A 21,099-nucleotide genomic window follows, 5' to 3' on the forward strand; every position below is an offset into this window, starting at 1 on the left:
CTTACTCAACCTACTTTACCTCCCACAGGAGTTTCCAAACAAGGAAATAAATGATTGTTAAGTCAGTGTGTGCAAACAGCCAGCTGTCATACTCACTGGGATATGAAGACTTAATCATCAGTGAAACTGGGGAGGGATTGCTTTTGTTGGGAAAACTATCTGTAAATATTCAGCATATTAGAATTTTGATCTATTTGAAATTAAATTTTGTCATCATCTTCATCTAGCTTGAATGAGCTTTAAGTTTAGGTACAGGTGGAATTACACGCTTTAGAGTCTCATTACTCACTCGTTAATTCATTCATCCATTCATTTGTTCAACAAATATCTATTGTGAGTTATTTGCACTAACACTTGTCACCTGTCTGACTTTGGCCATATCATTAAACCTCAAGGATCCTCATAATACTCATCTTTAATAATTTATTTTAAAATAGCTACTTTACTTGGTATAGGGATTAAATAAGAACACAGACACTAGCATATAGTCTTTTGCTGCCTATGATTTTTATTCAGTATCCACTAGTGGTTCTTCTACTTGAAATGTAAGGAACACGAGAAAGGCAACTGTCTTAGTTTTTATACTCTCTTCTGGCCTAAAACAAGCATAGATTCACATACTGATACTTTTCCCCTTCTTTAGTTGTTCTCAACATGTGTGTGTGTATGTGTATGTGCGCGCGTATGTGTGTGTGTGTGATGTTTGAAAGGGAAGTCACTCTGCCTGTATTCTTCTCTCAAAAAAATTATAGAAATCTCTTCCCTTCACTGTGTAATGAAAATAGAAATTGAATGAAGAGTGCATTAGGAGGATATCCCCACAGGTGAGCAAAGCACTCTTTGGCTCCTTCCCAAATCCTCCCGTCTGTTGGTTTTGTGCCTGACTTCTCCAGGGAGAACCCCTGTTCTTCTTCCAGGAGGCTTAGAAGAGACTCCACATGTTACAGAAAACGTCATCCCTGCCCCTTCCCCACCACTGATCATCCACTTCATGGGAGGGCCTGAGCTTGGGTGTTCTGTGATTTTTAAAAGTAAGGCAGGTGAGGGCCGGCGCCATGGCTTAGCGGTTAAGTGCGCGCGCTCCGCTGCTGGCAGACCGGGTTCGGATCCTGGGCGCGCACCGACGCACCGCTTCTCCGGCCATGCTGACGCCGCATCCCACATACAGCAACTAGAAGGATGTGCAGCTATGACGTACAACTATCTACTGGGGCTTTGGGGGAAAAAAATAAATAAATAAATAAAATTATAAAAGTAAGGCAGGCGTGTGACGGGTGGAGATACCTCAGTTTTTGGTCAGTGCTTAGAAAGAGGTTCTTTATCCCTCATAATGTAATTGTCCTAGGCAATTGGTCAAGCCAGCTTCTCTCCACTCCATGTCACTCCTGCTTTTCAGTCAAACTTTCAATTCTAAATCCAGGGATTTTAACAGTAATCAGTGTCTTGTATTTACCACTGCTGAAGGACTTTTCCATCTACCACTAATGCAAAAAAAGTTTTGAGTTTTTCTAAACGGACATGTCCTATCAAAAAATATCACATTTCGTTTGATTCAACAAATATAGAAATTAATAATATTAAGTATATTCTTAATTTGTGAAAATCAAAATCAAAATATGGAATATGTGCTTTTTTCCCCAATATGATCAATGATTAGAAACAGCATTATTATCAGTATTTTTAAAAATTGGATACTTAGTCCCAAGAGGTGATGGCATTCATTCAAAATCATGCAGAAAATTAGTAGGAGTTTGGATTTCTAAATTCTAGCCTAAATTTATTTTGTATAGAAAAATCTCTTAAAGTAAAAATCTTTTGATACCATTGAGTAGGTGAAACTATTTAATTTCTCAATATCACTCCAATGTCCAATTTTTATTGTCCCCCACCACATATCCCTTGACTTCTTCTTGCTGTAAGGTCTTATTTAACAGTTTCCACACCAATCACTTGTTAAGGAGCCACCAGTTTTTCAAGACACAACCTTTGGTGTCACTACCTTCAAGAAGGCTTCCGTTGGGTCGACCCCGTGGCTTAGCGGTTAAGTGCGCGTGCTCCGCTACTGGCGGCCCCAGTTTTGATCCCGGGCGCGCGGATGTACCACTTCTCCGGTCATGCTGAGGCCGAGGCCCACATACAGCAATTAGAAGGATGTGCAGCTATGACATACAACTATCTACTGGGGCTTTGGGGGAAAAAAAAAGGACGAGCGTTGGCAATAGATGTTAGCTCAGGGCCGGTCTTCCTCAGCAAAAAGAGGAGGATTAGCATGGATGTTAGCTCAGGGCTGATCTCCCTCAAAAAAATAAATAAATAAATAAAATAAAATAGGAAGGCTTCCTTGCCTTCCTCTTTCCATTCAAGTTAGCTGGCTGGCACTCCTCTCTATCCCTATATTATGAATTCTGGCATATGTCCTATGTTTTCACACCATTTTGATTGCTCATATATATCTCTTTTTAGAACTTATCATACACTACATTGCATCCTCAGTGCCTAGAACTTGTCTTATCACAGTGTAGATATTGACTAAATATCGATTAATGTGAATTACAGTGACATTCTCACTTATCAGTGCATATCCTAGCATTGTTAGTCAGCCTGAGTTTGTCTGAATATTTCTTCTCAAAGGTTTGCGCTAAGAAAATTCTTTGGTCATTCCCTTTGGCAGAGGAAATAATAATCTATGCAATCCTGATTAAAAAAGAGACCTTGTGTGTTTGCACTTTATCACTTTGACACAGACGGCATAAAAATGACTCAATTCCGTGAAGGCATTCCATGAAGATTCCATGTATTATCTTAATTTTTATAAAAGAGAACCATTCATTACACGGATTTTTTTTTTCCAAGGACTATTTTTTCCTTAGCTCATTTTTACAGGTTCCAGTGAGACAAATGTTATTTGTATCCAATGAAGAAAGATGTTCTGAGTTACAAAAAAAGGTCAATGAATTAAGTTAGTTTATTTTTAAGCAGGTCATTTTTCATACTCTCGCTTGCCTGGAGCAAAGTTTCGACTGTCCTGCAACTTTACTCTGGTTTCTTTAGATAATTAAGTATTTATTATTCACTTGCCTTACATTTCATTTAGACTTTCCATCTTCAATCACTTGGGAGGGACTGCAACTGTTTCTCACTGCTGTCCTCAAATTAGTTCTTTTAAAATAAATGCCAATAAAGAAGATGTGGTGTATATACACAATGGAATACTACTCAGCCATAAGAAACGATGAAATCCAGCCATTTGTGACAACATGGATGGACATGGAGGGTATTATGCAAAGTGAAATAAGTCAGAGGGAGAAGGTCAAATACCGTATGATTTCCTTCATTAAGTAGTAGATAATAACAACAATAAACAAACACACAGAGACAGAGATTGGATTGGTGGTTACCAGAGGGGAAGGGGGGAGGGAGGAAGGCGAATGGGATAATTTGGCACACGTGTGTGGTGATGGGTTGTAATTAGCATTTGGGTGGTAAACATGATGTAATCTATGCAGAAATAGAAGTATAATGATGTACACCTGAAATTTATACAATGTTATAAACCAATGTTACTGCAATAAACAAAAATTAAAAAAAAAAAGAAATTAAAAAAATAAAATAAATAAAAAATAAAATAAAATAAATGCCACATTTCTCCCTGTCTGTGCCCAAAATGTTACAAGTAAACATATGGTATTGGGGGTGGTTGGGAAGGGAAAGCAAAGAAAGAAATATTTATAGAATACAAATAAGCTATTTTCAGCCTTTTGAAGCTATTCACAAAAATGACAATTCATGTTACAATTACTACCACTTCACATCTTCTCTGATATCCAAATGCCTCCTATGTCTATATATAAAGGAGACCTGGGCCTGCTTCCAAGTTCTATGGGTCCTTCCTAAACCAATGGCAGCCCCAGGCATGAGCTGCACTGCTTGGAAGTCAAATGGGGGTACAGGAGCATGTTGAATAATTGGAGTTTGAAATCAAACAGACCTACTTTGAATCTTACTTCAAACACTTTGGGCAAGAAATGTATCAATGCTAACCCTCTGTTTTCTCATCAGTAGAACTGAGATGACATTAGTACCTGTCTCAAAGTATTGTGTGTGTGGGGGGGTGGAGGCGGCCTGATAGCGCAGCAGTTAAGTGCACGCTCCACTTTGGCAGCCCGGGGTTCGCAGGTTGGGATCCTGGGTGCACACCGATGCACCGCTCATCAAGCCATGCTGTGGCGGCGTCCCATATAAAGTAGAGGAAGATGGGCATGGATGTTAGCTCAGGGCCAATCTTCCTCAGCAAAAAGAGGAGGATTGGCATCAGATGTTAGCTCAGGGCTGATCTTCCTCACAAAAAAAAAAAAAAATTGTGTGGAGGGCCCGGCCCAGTGGCGTAGTGGTTAAGTTGGCACACTCCATGTTGGCGGCCTGGGGTTCGCGGATTCGGATCCTGGGCGCCGACCCATGCACCACTCATCAAGACACGCAGAGGCCGCGTCCCACATAGAGCAACTAGAAGGATGTACAACTGTGACATACAACTGTTTACTGGGGTTTTGGGAAGAAAAAAAGGAAAAAAGGAGAAAGATTGGCAACAGATGTTAGCTCAGGGCCAATCTGCCTCAAAAAAAATTATCGTGTGGAATAAATTAAATTAAATTTGATAATGCATGCAAACCCAATTAGCACAATGCCAAGAAGATAATAAGTGTTCAATAAATGAGGTTGTTGTTGTTTATATTCTTGCTTCTTTTTTATTCTTCCTGTTGTTGTTATAATACGGCAGGGAATTTGATTGAAAAATGGGGCAAGCATTTTACCTTACTCACTCTGAAACACAGTTCTGTCATTTGCAAAATAGAGAGAGAAATTCTTCCCTGTACAGTTTAGTTTAGTGCTCTGTCAAACCTAGAGAACTGTGGAAACACAATGATATTTTCCTTTTATTTATTGTAGATTATTATCATTATTATTACTGTAACAGTGATATCCAGAATGGGAAGATATATTAATAACAGTTCCTTCCTTGTGTCATGGCCCATGACCGTTTTTATCTCAACATGTGATCTAGAACTAAATCTGGTCAAGAGTTTATCTGTCTCAAGGCTCATTTTTGCAAGTACGAGAATAGCATTGTGTTGGCTAGACACTTAAGACTTGGTATGAGACTTGGAAATGGCATGAATTTTAGTCATAGGTGAATCCCAACAACAGCAACAAAAATCACAGCTGAGGTTAAAATGGTGTTCTTCCCATCAGAGGAACAGATAGAAGAAATGTAAACTGGAAACCAAGTTGTATTCCCGACTGGGTTCATCACACACTTTCTTTATGAGTTGTGGCAAGCTTTTCTCTTTCTCTCTGTTAATTCATCCTTCCTTTCTTCCCCATGCTATCCTTCCTTTGCTTCTTTTTTTCCTTTTTCTCTTCTTATCTAAAATACTTTTTGAAGGACTTCTAGGTGCCAAACACTCTGCTAGGCATAGGAATGCAAAATGAATAAACCAGACAAGCCCCATTCTTTCATGGACTATACATTCTAGCATGAGAACTGACTTAAAAATATAAACAAGTCAATATATAAGATAATTATTGATTATGATATGTTCAAAAAAGATAATAAACAGAACAAATGGCAAATATGTCTGCAGTCTTAAGTTTATACTTGAAACAAGAGAAGGAGCTCTCCTTCAGATACAGACATTGATGTATTATGGCGACAGAAAATAATTCTGTAAAGTTGGAATGTAATGAGCAAGAGGACAACAGAAATTATCTGTTCCAAAGTCCAGAGTTCTGTTCTTAGCATTCCTTGCGAGGATAAAACAAGACATATAAAGGATTATCTTGTCTCCTATGCTCTGGTTTCTTTCCCTTACTGAAGATATTCTATCATCAAGGACCTGATGACAGTGGTCAACGGGCAATCTTCTTCCATCTAAATATCATGAATGTGTTCAAGTCCCATGGCCTGTTGAGAGAATGCTCACTGTCACAATATTGATTATTATAGCTACAGGTTTGACCCTTGCTGGTAAGGCCAGAAGCCTGGTGTAAAAAGGGACTGAGGCCAGGCCCAGATGAGTTCACTGATGAATTTTACTAAACATTTAGTAAAGAAGATATACCAGTTCTCTACAATCTCTTTTATAGGATAGAAGCAGAGGAAATACTTCCTAACTCATTCTAGGAGGCCTGCATTAGCCTAATACCAAAACCAGACAATAACATTCCAAAGAAAGAAAACCACGTACCAATGTCTTTCATGAACATAGATGCAAAAATCCTCAACAAAATATTAGCAAATTGAATCAAAAAAGTATAAGAAGAGTTAGACATCATGATTGAGTGGGGTTTATCCCAGATATGCAAAGCTGGTTCAACAATCAAAAATCAATTAATGTAATCCATCACCTCAACAGATCAAAAAGGAAAAATCACATGATCATATCAATAGATAAAGAATTTGACAAAATCCAACCGCCTTTCATGATTTAAAACTCTTAGCAAACTAAGAATAGAAGAGAACTTTCTCAATTTGATAAAGACCATCTACAAAAAATCTACAGCTAACATCATATTTAATGGTAAGAAACTTGAAGCTTTCCCAATGAGATCAGGTACAAGACAAGGATATCTCCTCTCACCACTCCTTTTCAACATCGTCTTGGAAGTCCTCACTAATGCAATAAGACAAGAAAAGGAAATGAAAGATACACAGATTGGGAAGGAAGACATAAAATTGTGTTTGTTTGCAGAAGCCATGACTGTCTATGTAGAAAGTCCAAAAGAATTAACCAAAAAAAGAAAAAAAACATTTCCTGGAACTAATAAGCAATTATAGCAAAGTTGCAGGATACAAGGTCAATTGCTTTCCTATATAACAACAATAAATTTGAAATTAAATACAGAATACCTTTTACATTAGCCCCCCAAAAATTAAATACTTAGCTATAAATTTAACAAAATATATGCAAGATCTATATGAGGAAAACTACAAACCTCTGATGAATGAAATCAAAGAATAACTAAATAAATGGAGAGATAGTCCATGTTTATGGATAGGAAGACCCAATATTGTCAAGATGTCAGTTATTCCCAACTTGATCTATAGACTCAATGAATCGCAATCGAAATCTCAGCAAATTATTTTATGGATATCAACAAACTGATTCCAAAGTTTATATGGAGAGGCAAAAGACCCAGAATAGCCAACGCAATATTGAAGGAGAAAAACAAATTTGGAGGACTGACACTACCTGCCTTCAAGAGTTGTTATAGAGCTACAGTAATCAAGACAGTGTAGTACCGGTAAAAAACCAGACAAATTTATCAATGGAACAGAATACAAGACCAGAAATAGATCCCCATAAAGTCAACTGACCTTTCACAAAGGAGCAAAGGCAATGGAATGGAGCAAAGACAGTTTCTTCAACAAATGGTGCTGGGCATCCACAAGCAAAAAAATGAGTCTTAACACAGACCTTACATCCTTCATAAATATTAACTCTAAATGAGTCACAGACTTAAATGTAAAACACAAAGCTATAAAACTCCTAGATCATAGGTGAAAATCTAGATGACCTTGGGTTTGGCGATGACTTTTTAGATATAACACCAGAGTCACCATCCATGAAAGAAAGAATTGACAAGCTGGACTTGGTTAAAATTAAAAATTCCTGCTCTGTAAAAGACACTGTATTTCACTGAATGAAAAATCAAGCCACAAACTGGGAGAAAGTACTTGCAAAAAAGATAACTGATAAAGGACTGCAACCCAAAATATACGAAGAAATCCTAAAATTCAACAAAAAGAAAACAACCAACCCAATTAAACCATGTGTCAAAGGCTTTAACAGACACCTCACCAATAAAGATATATGGATGGCAAATAAGCATATAAAAAGATGCTTCACATTATATGTTACCAGGTAAATGCAAATGAAAACAAAGAGATACCACTACACGCCTATTAGAATGGCTAAAATCTGGAATACCGACAACATCAAATGCAGGTGAAGATGTGGAGCAACAGGAACTCCCATTCATTGTTCCTGGGAATGCAAAATGGTCTGGTGACTGTGGAAGACAATGTGGTGGTTTCTTACAAAACTAAATATATTTTTATTATGCAATTCAGCAATGGTGGTTTTGGTATTTCCCCAAAGGAGCTGAAAATGTATGTCCACATAAAAACCTGCACACAGATGTTTATAGCAGCTTTATTCATAATTTCCAAAACTTGAAAGCAATTAAGATGTCGTACAGTAGGTGAATGAATACATATCCAGACAATGGAATATTATTTAGTGATTAAGAGAACAGAGCTATCAAGCCATGAAAATACATGGAAGAAACTTAAATGCCTATTACTAAGTGAAAAATGGCAATCTGAGACGACTGCACACTCTATGATTCCAACTTTATGACATTCTGGAAAAAGAAAAACTATGGAAACAATAAAATAAATCAGTGGTTTCCAGTTGGTGGAGAGGAGAAATGAAAAGGCAGAGCACAGAGGATTTTTAGAGCAGTGAAAATACTCTGTATGATATTATAATGATGGATATATGTCATTATACATGTGTCCAAACATATGTAATATACAACACCAAGAATTAACCCTAAGGTAAACTACGGATTTAGAGTGCTTATTATATGTTAATGTAGGTTCATCCCTAGTAAAAAGTGTACCATTCTGATGAATGATATTGATAATGGGGGAGGCTGTGCATGTGTGGGTACAAGGAATATATGGGAAATCTCTGTACCTTCCTCTCAGTTTTATTGTAAACCAAATACTGCTCTAAAAAATTGTCTTTAAAATTTTTAAACATAAAGAGAAATTTTTCAAAAATTATAACTAAAGTACAAATTTCACTATCCGGGTTCTTTCAAAAAAAAAAAAAAGGAACTGAGGGATGATCCCACATCAATAGTAATGCATATTTGCATTCTGCCAACATTTTCTGACTCAGTTATGCTGCGTCACTTCCTGAAGTCATGGACAGACCAACCATGTAGAGAGCCAACCTGTTAGGCATGCTATCAGGGGCATGTGTGCCTTATGTAATGAGTCTGTGCTCATCCCTGACATTTCTTTATTTTGCTAGAGTTTGAATACCTAGGTCAAAATTTAGTGAACATTTTTAATGTTTTTGATACATTTTTCTTCAAATTTTTTCAATAAATGTTCCTGTTAACACTCCCACTATCAGGTTTTGACTGTGTAATTCACCAAGCACATGCTTATCCTGCATACTATTGTTTTTAACACCACATTTGCTGATTTGATAGGGCAAAAGGTTATCTTCTCTTTTGTTTTTGCCACATGTTATGGCAGCCACAGTGGCCTACTGCTTGGATTTTTAGTTGACTCCCTCCAGCTGAAGCATCCTTAAGACTGCTTTTCGGATTCAAGCTGAAGCCCTGCTCTTCCCAGGCACAACCAAGCCAATGACTAAGTACGGCAGGTTGTGTTAAAGCCTGGTCATTTATGCACAACATGGGACTCCTGTTAATAGAAATATTTGCTTCAGGGACCCCCATGGGTTTGGCCAGGATGCTGTCAAATCTGCTTTGCCTTATCTTGCTTCCTCTCCTCTTAATTTGCACGGGTATCAGATCTGCATCACAGCAAGTTGGGCTTCCCTGCCTAATCCTGTTTCATGCCTGTTATGGACTGAATGTCTGTGTCCCTCCCAAAAGTCACAGGTAATCCCCAATGTGGTGGTATTTGGAGGTGGGGGCATGGAAGGGTAATTAGATCATGAAAGTGAAGCCTTCATAAATAGTATTAATGCCCATATGAAAAGAGGCCAAAGACCTAGCTTGCTCTCTTTCCATGAAGATACAAGAAGTCAGCCATCTGCCACGGAGAAAAGGGCCCTCACCGGAATCCAACTATGCTGGCACCCTAATCTCAGACTTCCAGCCTCTGGAAGCAAGAGAAATAAATTTCTGTTTCTTATAAGCCACCCAGTTTATGGTATTCTGTTATAGCAGCCAGAACTGACTAAGACAGTGCTTCTTTTATCTTTCAGAGTCATTAACCCCAATAAGCCACTTGTTCTCCCAACTCTGTCTCAGGGTTTATTTCCCAGAGGACACAAGTGACACATACCTTTTGGTCACCAGTAAAGGTATTTACTTTCCATTTGCTTACAAAATAAAAAATCCAAATACTCAATGGTCTTTGTACATTTTTTTCTATCTTTTCCTAATACAAAATTTTAAAAGTCTTCTTAATCTGTTTCTATAAAGCACTTTTACCCTCCCCCACCACAAACACACACATGCACACACACACACACACTCATACCAGTTTCAAATTTTTTTTAAAGAAGAGAGAAAAGGCCTGAGAGAGTCAAATTTAGATTCTATGGGAACAACTTACATGCTGGTTTCACTTGAATATACTCAAGTGTAATTATGTAGGCATTTACACAAAAATGTTTACATTTCACCTATACATATTTATCTTTCAGTAAAAGAACTTGGGCTGACTCTCTATTGATTATTGAATTTATCTCTACTTTGTTCTGCATTGTCTGCGTTAGTTAAAAACTTTAACTTCATTCAACCAATAATTATTAATCAACTACTATGTACATTCTTCAAGTATCATTTCTGTCCATTATATTTTCCACAACAGCACCAGAATAATCTTTGTAAAATATAAACCTGATAATTTTGTATCTGGCAAACTGGAAATGATAAAGCTAAAATGAATGCATGCTGAAATAGAGACTCATTATGGTGGGTAAAAATGTAAATATTAAGTGTTTCTGACAATATTTAATTAAGCAAATGGCAATATACGTTAATGAGCCTTAAAAGTGCCCAGATCATCTGAGCTGGTAGAGGGCTTTTATCATTGATACCTCATGGTAATTTATTTTTGAGATATAAATTATTTAAATGGCATGACTATGCTTCCTTGTATTTATGTTGAAAATAAGAATCTGTCTTCCCGAATGGATTGTGAGATAGTTGCAGGCTGAGATTAGCCTTTGTGAATTTGTCTCCTTATATATTTTTTTTTTAATAATTTTTATTTATTTATTTTTTTCCCCCAAAGCCCCAGTAGATAGTTGTATGTCATAGCTGCACATCCTTCTAGTTGCTGTATGTGGGACGCCGCCTCAGCATGGCTGGAGAAGCAGTGCGTCGGTGCGTGCCCGGGATCCCAACCCGGGCCACCAGCAGCGGAGCGCGCGCACTTAACCGCTAAGCCACGGGGCCGGCCCTGTCTCCTTATATTTAATTCAGTGCCTGGAACATAGAGAATGCTGAATGGGTATTTGCTGGATTAATATCTATATTGTACTGAGGATGGCGAACAAAAAGATCCAAGTAACAAAGATTCAAGGAGTGAAGGAGAAAATGATTCAACTCCACTTAAGCAATCCACATATTTCTGTTTTATGGAAGCCCTTATACCGTAATTATTGCGTATGAATAGTGCCATTCAAAAATATCTAACAATGGCTTTGAAATTAAGGACCTGGATGTGTATCCCAATTCTGCTCCCAACTCTGTCACTGTGACTTTGGCCAAGCAAGAGGACATCTCCAGATTTTTTCTTTTTCCTTAAAATCCAGGGATGACTACCTTCTTTATCACCTATCTTTATCAGGGTCATCAAGGAGCCCAAATGAGATGATGTTTATGACATGCTTCCTTCTTCACTGGGGAAGAATACATAATTATGTCTCTAATTAACATGTTTAGAAGAGTTCTTTCCTGTTTCTAAATCTAAATTCAATTTTAAGGCATGACCTATTTATGTATAAATGTACTTTTTCTCACTTTTAAATGCATGAATATTTCATTCTTTGAATTAAAATAAAAGCAGAGTGAAGCTTTAAAATTTTAATTTAATTAATAATTGACTTAATGGTAAGACAAGGAAATTTATCTCAATAATACTGAAAACTCATAGATCAAAGAAATGATATTACATGTGTATGTAGCTATATACTTATATACTATATATACTTTTATATACTATATATATTTTTCTTTTTGGAAATATGCAGACAAAACCACCAGATATGGAATAAAAATACACATAAAAGATATGGTTATTTATAATAATTTTTAAATGTGCTACCAAAAAAACCTCTACAAGATTATAAAAAGTCTGACAAGATGGCTTTACTCTCTTAATATATTGTTAAAATTAAAACAATATAAAGATATATCTTCATTTACAAAAACTATTATTTTAAGAAGTTAATTTCTAAATCAGTAAAGAAAGATTTTTCTTTTAATAACTTAATGGTTTCTAAAATCTGTACCACCAGACTCAGCATATTGGCTGGGTTTAATATCGGCAATAATAATATCTTCATAAAGAACTCTAGTGGGTAGATATCAGTATCCTGTTTTTTTTGATATTTATCGCTTCATCTGATCTTCATCATCACACTATGAGGTAGGTTCCATGCCCACTTCATAGACGTAGGAGTCGAAACTTAGACAAACTTCTAAATGTTTCTTGCCAAGCATCACACAGCCAATAAGTAACCAAATTTATTTTTAAATCTTATATTTAATTCTGTCTGATCTATAAGCACAGTTTTTCCCCAGGATGACAAATGGTGCCACGCCATCTGTTAAACAGGTGATATTCTACAAAGGGTCTGCGATTTGTTTTAATCAGTATCAAAATGATTGTTGGGCTTGCCATGTACCTCACATTGCACAGGAACAACATATTCAAATATTATTGATACAGGCAGTGAAGTACTTAACCACAACGTTTCATAATCCAAATCTCAAGAAAAGTGTTTCCCTGAAGCAATAACATGGTAAATAGAATTTAAAATTTAGGCCACAAACCTGTTTCAGGCTCAATGGAAAAATAAGGCTGCCCTTCCAAGATACTATAAACCAACTTTGCACTGTTTCCATAAACTGGGTCATCGGCATCTGTAGCTGTTACATTAGTGACAGACGTACCTAAAAAAAAAAAGAGAGAGAGAGGGAGAAAGATAATAATTAACACGTTATTCTTTGCCAAAAGCTAAATTTTGCCAAGTATATCATACAGAAATCCATGTGTGAGAATAAGGAGGAAATGAAATCTCTTTAAAAATATGAAGATAAACTACTCTCATAACTTCAACAATATCCAAGTCTTTTAAAAAAAAAAAAAAGAGTACTGCTGGGTTGGAGTACTATATAAAGATAGCTCTTTTAGGGTCTTTATTACTTAAGATTACTTTGTAGTTTTCATTTTAAAGATACCTATCAGATTCATGTGGGCTTGGAGAATATGCAAAGGGAACATATCAAAGGAATATGAAACATAAGGTTAATAGCATGATATAACATGTACCATTTAAGTTTTGCAAAAGCACAACTGAATATACCTGGAAAAATTGGCTGCTGAAATAAAGCTGTACAGAAATATCAAAGGAATATTATATCCCATTTTATTTAATTCCTCAGAATATAAAATTAGATTGAAACAACCAATTAATCAGCGTGTTTAGGTAATTAGGCCTTATGGATAATAGAATCAAAATCTTTTTTTTTCAGTTTAATTTTCTATTTTTTATTCACATATTCATTCAGCAATTGAGCACATACAGCTTGCCTGATATGAAGTATGTATATTAAGACAAAATCTATACTCAAGAAGCTTAGTTTGGTGGTAGAAGGGATGAGGAGGGGACAGACAAATATATCTAGAAATTCAGCTGACTGCAAAGCCCCGAGTTTGGATCCCTCACTTAGCCCAGCTCACACAGAGTGGTGAGGGACAGCTTTCTGAGAGACACTGCATTTGAGCTAAATTATTAAAGACAGGTAGAGTTTAACCAGGAAAAGAAAGGCAAGGAAGAAATTCTAAGCAATATGTCAAGCATAAGTAAAGGCACTGTAATCTGAGACTGTGGGAAATTCTGGGCACTGTTGAAACTGAGGAGAAACTGGAGAAGTCTGGTGTGGTAACAAGAATCATGTTCTATGAGGGCAGGGTCAATGTCTTCCTTCTCATCCAGTAAATGTTGACATCTGATAAATATTGAACATATATTTGCTAATTGAATGAACAGACAAATGAATAAATTATCTGGTGATTTAATGAGGAATGATAGATAAGTGTCACAGATGAGTCTCCTAGGAAGCAGACTCTGAGATAGAGATTTCTTGCGGAATTTCTACTGGGGAATGCTCTTTGATTAATATCTATGGGGAAGTAGGAAGGACAACATTGACAGAAGGAGCACTTGGCCTGTGATGCAGTCACAGCAAAGGCTTCAGTGGACTTCTCTGGGGGATCTAGAGCTGGGATGGTCATCAAGGAAATGGGATGAGGCCTTTATACTCCAGCCTTGAGCAGTTAGTTATTGGATGTAGGAACTCCCCTTGAGAATGGAGCCTTGGCCTTGGGCCAGGAGCTCTCTTCAGCTGAGGGATCATCAGCCCTGAGCCATCAATAACCAACACTCCCAGCAGCCAGAGGAAGAGTGTTTTCAACCCGAAGGGGGTCAGGTGTGGATCTGAGCAGCATACCTCTGTGTTTACTGAAATCAGTAGAGTTTTGGCAAGATCTTGCCAATCAAAATCTTTTTGAAGTGTTTTGAATTGCAGTCACTATACAGGAAACTATAACAATAATATTTGTTGAGCAGTGGATAGTTCTGTAGAATTGGACTTTCTGCTCAGAATGATGAGTCAGAGGTTCTACAAAATCTATAGTTAGGGGAAAAATGCGCTGAATGTCGATTGTCGATTGTGTGACACATCTCACCAGACACTGGCAACAATATCAAAAAAAGAAAAAAAAAAAAGAAGACTCACTTTCACAAGTAACCTATCAACTGTCCGGTGAAAATGAGCACAATGAAACTACAATATTTGTAGTTATTTGAAGATTGTGCGGGATGGAGTAGAATTGGAGGAAAAACCTTCCAGGTGAGAGGAGGATAGTGAGATAAAAGTGCCAAAAAATTTTAGGAAGAGAGATGACTAGAGAAGTCAGTCATCAAAGCTAAGGTTGGAGATGCAAGGTGAGAACAGAGGATGGGGGCATTTGAATGCCAAGATGGGGAGTGTTGGCTTTATCCTGTAGGGAATAGAGAAAATATTTCAGTGAGAGACCAATCTTATGTTGTGGGCCTCTTGCTGTTAGCGCACCTAGATTAAATTGGAGGTAGAGATGTAAAAGATTAGGAGATCAGACTAGTTATGAGGTTACAGCAGTCCGGTTAAAAGGTGATAAAACATTAATACTGGGTAATGACAATAAAAATGGATATCAGTGCTAATTTTCTTGTTTTGATACTTATACTAAGTTTATGAAAGATGGCAAACTGAGTGAGGGGTATGCAGAAACTATTTTTGCAACTTCTCTCTAAGTCTAAAATTGGTTCAGAAAAAGTTAAAGAAAAAAGAATGAATAGCAAGAAAAAAATTCAAGAGTTACTGAAAGAACTGACGGTTCAGAGACTGATGAGAAAGGGCGAACACTTCCATGCAGAAGACCACGCAACAATTTTTTGCTTTGCTTTGTTCTGTTGTCTTGTGCATTTATTTTGACTCTTTTTTTAGGAGAAATGGTTTTCCCCTATTATGAAGGAGCATATATTACCAGAAAATAAAGTCAAGATCTATACCCAGTATGATGTTAACTTAAGGAGCGTGAGCATTCAGTTCCAGTCACGGCCTAGGCACTGGAAAAAAGAGGAAATCATCAAAAATTCCTATCATCACCAAAATTACCTTCTAGTAGGTGACTCTTTTTTTTTTTTTTTAGGAAGATTGGCCCTGAGCTAACATCTGTTGTCAATCTTCCTCTTTTTTTTTTTCCTTTTTTCTCCCCAAAGCCTCAGTACGTAGTTCTATGTCCTAGTTGTACGTCCTTCTAGTTCTTCTATGTGAGGCACTGCCTCAGCATGGCTTGATGAGCCATGTGTAGGTCTCCGCCCAGGATCCAAACCGGCGAACACTAGGCCGCTGAAGCTGAGCCCAGGAACTTAACAGCTATGTCACCACCAGGCTGGCCCCTAGTAGGTGACTCTTAAATTAAGAAATACCTTCATAGAGAAAAAAAATAAATGTAAATAGTTTCTGAACAATGACAGATCATTGGATATATGTGTGGGGTGTGTGTTTGGGCTGAGGGCCATGAGCTTAACGGTGTTGCAGGAGAAATAGTCCCAGCCTTTTCTGAAACACTTATCTCCATCTCTGAGGGCAAATCATTTCATCTGTCTCAGCCTCAGATTTCAAATCTATAATATATATTAGAGTTACCATGACGGTTAAACAAAATAATATATGTAAGGGCCTAGCACAGAAATTACTACATGCTAAGCCTGGGAGTACCAACCCTGCCTACATATTTGAATCTAGCTTTGAAAAACATATAGATCCCCAGGGTCCCCTTCAGATCTATGGAATGGCAAAATGGGAATGGTAGTGGAATATTTTTTAAAATCTTCTCAGGCAATTCTCATGTAAATCTATAGTTCAGAATGACTATAGTCACTGGCACCGGATTATTAAAATTTTAATTTCTCACCTTCTCCACAAAAGCATTAATTTCTATCATGATTATTTTGAAGAACTCTTACTCAGATTTCTTTATAAAGTAAAGTATTTTTTAAATCATTCAAACTACATAAAGACCCATGGAGATTCTGTCGTTAAATGGAAGTTGGGGATATTTCCTCAGGAGTTTACTATTCCATGACTGATGACCATATCTATTTTCATTGATTATTGTAACTTGCTGTTGTCTTATGATGACAGGCACCCATCACATTACCAAACATTGAGGCAGGAGTAAGGGGCCAGATTCCCTTCATTTACATGCTCTGAGATTCAGTTTTTTCATATGTAAAGATAATAGTTTTTATTCTGCAAACCTCAAAGTTTTGTGTGAGGATCAAATGAGATCATATTAAGTGGAGAAGAGTGGCTGAGAAGATAAATCTGGAGTCAAACTGTCTAGAACCAGAAAACTGGTTTTATATTCCATTCCCAACTTTTACTAGTTCTGTGTCCTTGGTCAAGTAACAAAACTTTTCTAAGCTTCAGTTCCTTCATCTGTAAAATAAGAAGGTGATAGTAATTGTTACAAACTAGGCTTGTTGAGATAATTAAATGTAATAATTTATGCAAAGAGTATAGAAGAGTTATTGACATGATATTTCTGAGAGCTTACTGTCACTATTATTATATGTACATTATAGGTGTGTGCATGAGAGACAATAATAAACTAGTCTTTTATAATTTTAAGTGATGGTGGATGTTGTAATTTACAACTAAATGTAGTTCTGCCTAATTGTTTTAATAGTAGTATATTTCCTTAAAATTTAGGGTAAAACACAAAAAGAGATTTCCAAATGTAACAATATGTTCAGGTCCTTAATAAGAAAGCAACACACACACATAATCTCACATTCTCCCATCCAATCCATCTCATGTCAGTTTCCTCTGTTGTATAAAATTGCTGTGGGCTCAAAAATAAAATGTGTTTTGATGTAGTAAGCACAAGGCCGGGCACTGGGCACATCGTAAGTACAAGTTTCTCAATATTATTTGAACGGATGACATTCAAATGAATGCCATATCTCCCAGCCCATGCAAATCCCACATGCTTGCCAAGTTGAACTACTGGGCTGGGGATGGCAACAAAGCTAAGGCAAGCTTTTACCCACATCCTCATGCAGGATATTTCCGCCTGATGTCTGGCTTCCCAGGAAATCCGCATCCTTCAACTTGAGACATCTGGAAATGAAAAGGCAGCACTACTTTCCGTCAAGGATGATATTTCTCCTAATAGTGATTCAAGACTGTTGATGCACCTGTACACTGGAATAGATGTGTGCGGAGGTTTTGTGGATGCATTTGTCAAGTGATTACCCAGAGGGGGAAAAATGGATGCTTTGAGGTTAATCTTGCAGCAGAAAAGATTTCTAGTCAAGCTGCGGTGTAGTCTTCTCCATGGAAATGCATGCAGCATGCAGACCACAGAGGCAAATTGAAAAGTGTAAACCTTGCAGGATAATGTTTCTTCAAAGCGGCAAGTGTTGGTGTGTGATAAATAGGACCCTGAGTAATACCCAGGAAATATAACAACAGGATTCTCTGTTTGTGTTTTCATTTGGAACGGTTTTTGTCCCTTTGTTGAGGATACAAGAGTCTCATTTAGCTCGTGACTATAAATTTGACACTGTGCCATTTCTCCAAGAAAGCCCCTATTATAATCCAACTTGATGCTGATCCTAATTATAATAATGTAGCTGTTGTCTTTCCAGCTGTTGTCAACAAAAATGATCCCTGTCACCACAATTCATCCTGCTAGTATCAAGTATGAACACGTCAATTCCAAGGTAAATTCTGCCTTTAATAAACCCATTTTTCTGCATTGAGTTTCTTGGTTAAGTGAGGTTTGCCAAATTGCTGCCTGGATTTTAATTAGCAGAAGGCTCACAGCATCATTTGCCTCTTGCCGTACCTGAAAGTTTCCTCCCGTTAGCAGCAGGACCCACATATTCTCCCCTGTAATGACAGCAAACACTACCAGCAAAATTAACCATCAAAAATTTTACACTGTCAGGTTAGAGGTTCCAATTTGCTGACAAACTAAGATGAAAGGCCTTCGGGAAAATAAGATGTTGGGGTTTGGGTAGTGCAGCTCTGTTAGCTAGGCTATACTTTTTTATGAGCAAGTCAGCACACCAATTCTGCACATTATTCAGAAAGAAATATGCTGGCGCTGACACCCTGAACAGGCAAACAAAGGTTTGGTGCAGCGTGAAAATGTACACCCCGGAAAAGCTAAAACTCTTATGAGAAGAACACAAACCCCATTTGCAAAGAGTCATTTGCAATACATTTTCAGAAAATAAGCATTCCAAGAGCAGGTGGGGAAGAAAGAAAGAAGCAGAATCTTTGCAACAGCTGAAATTCAGACAGGCATGCATTCTTGGCCTCCTCCTCTTATCTTCAAACTTTTGATTTGACCTTCTGGCTACACTGATCCAAGGTCAGTGTGTACAATCCACGGACAGCGTCTGGCATTATCATCTGCAAATGTCTTGCTTAAACATTCACACATTCGAAAGAACAGAAACCTAACAGGTCATAGCAAGGATGCAACTGCTTTCATTATTTTAATAAAACGAAACCCTCAACCCATCTTCCCTCATCCTCCTTATTAATTCCCCCAAGTACTAGGCAATACTAGAAGTAATGGGGTGCAGGTGTTACCATGACAACCTTTTTTGGTTGTTGTTGAATAGCAGAGCGATAATTTCATAAGAACTGCAGAACCTGTTGACGTTTAAATTATCGCTTACTAGAAGCTGAGGCATCTGGCCCTGGATGCTTTAAATATGTCACACCGCATCCATGATTTTTTTAGTTTTATGGAACAATGCTCTGGGATACCTCTGTACATGACTGGCAGGCACTTCTAGAGGTTTATTGTTTGTTTGTTTGTTGTGGTATTTTTCCCCTCACTTACAGCAGAGCACAGATCCAGTGCGCTTAAGGAAAACTACGGAAATAGCGCTAGGAAATAAATGCGGGTCGTCAACGCATTTTTCTTCACATCTCTCTAACTGATGCCATAGTCTTCAACATTCACGTCTCCTAAAGGGCCTCAAGCAAATTCCCCCAGTGGGAAAGATGGCCTAAATCCTGCCAGTAATTTTGCAGTTTTGCTATTTAATTATAGAAGACACATGCCACATATCCAAACCTCCAAGGGATGCCTGAGGGGGTCTTTGCAGGATGAGGAGGATTAAACTTAGATCAGGCAAAATTACAGCTTGTTTCTTTAGCCCTGTGTATGGAGAATTTTTCCCCAACCAAGCCCTGGGGGAAATAAATAATGAACTATACCGTCTAACCATTCAACAGTAAGCAGTAAGACAGGATTCCTATTCCTTCCAGAAACTTCTTCTCTGAAAGACTGCTGGTTATCTAGGAAAGTTACGTCAGGTAGATATTAGAAGATCAAACCCTTCCCTTTGTTGATGATTAACCTTGTGATTTATAAACGCCAATTGTATAGGAGGCAGAGGTAGCATGAACCTGCCATTTCACTTCAGAAACCTCTCTTTTAAGACATATACCACACAATGAAATCCTAAGTGATAACTTCCCCTTCTATCATCTTTCGCAAAGGCCTCACCACTGCTCACTGGGTGTTCTCCTCATGTGCCAACTCTCAGCCTGTAGTGAGATGTTGCTGCCAAGTTCTACATGCTCCAAATTGAATTTATTATGGGAACAGGGACAGATTTTTAACTGCAGTCAGGCGGATGGACAGGACCGAAATGTATCCTGTCATTTCTCTGGCTCTATGATTTGGGTCATAAACTGGGAAAATAAAATTCCGTTTCCATATTTTCTTCTGGAGCATTTAGAAGTATAAACAGTTTTGTAACTTAATGAAACATCCATACACACTTAACATTGTGTTTTTAAAATGAGCCTGAAACTTTCTGGAACAATTAACCACTTCAGAAAATGCATTTGAGCACACAGATGTCTTCTATTCACCCATGCATCATTCCAGCGAACATCTGTAATGCGCATGGGGTGAGAGAAATGAAAAATATTGTATGAAAATGTGTAACTGTAAACTCTCAGCCATGTTTACTATGCACAGGAGAAAAGGACCTTCTGCATCCTTCACCGACAATGCCAGGATGGCGGCCTACCCACTGCTTTTGCAAACAGATAATGAGAACGATCGGAGGCCTGGTTGTGAAAACTAATAAGTTGTCTGTTTTACAGTTCCATGTGCATAAACAAACCCTTTTGGAATCTGAATGACTCTTTTATAATACAACAGGAAAAAATGTATGTATTTTCTTTTCTTAGGCTGCCTATTCCCAGCAACCAAACCTTTGCTAAACTGTTACCTATGGAATGAAATCCTATAAAAGCTTAAGAAGTAAACTAGCATCATTTATGCTTTTGACTTGCAGCTATTTTCATCTTGACCTTGCAAAATTATGCTACCAGTGGCACCAGAGATGCCTTCTACAAGGTGTCAGGATTGCGCTTAGGTGGAAGCTTCGTTGATTCTATTTTATTATATGAACCTATTCATTCACTCATACAAAGCCTATT

The 21,099-nt window shown here is 37.6% G+C and overlaps 1 protein-coding gene across 1 annotated transcript in view; it reads right to left on the minus strand.

The window, feature by feature from the left end:
* The window catches only part of CDH8 (cadherin 8), a 334,891-nt gene that overhangs the window by 170,517 nt on the left and 143,275 nt on the right, over positions 1-21,099 (minus strand). Inside the window, exon 4 of the mRNA XM_058527946.1 lies at positions 12,838-12,957. Coding sequence (XP_058383929.1) covers positions 12,838-12,957 — 120 coding nt within the window. The remainder of the gene's footprint in view (positions 1-12,837; positions 12,958-21,099) is intronic.

This window comes from Diceros bicornis, chromosome 32 (genome assembly GCF_020826845.1).
Source record: "Diceros bicornis minor isolate mBicDic1 chromosome 32, mDicBic1.mat.cur, whole genome shotgun sequence".
In the NCBI taxonomy this organism is placed as follows: Eukaryota; Metazoa; Chordata; class Mammalia; order Perissodactyla; family Rhinocerotidae; genus Diceros; species Diceros bicornis.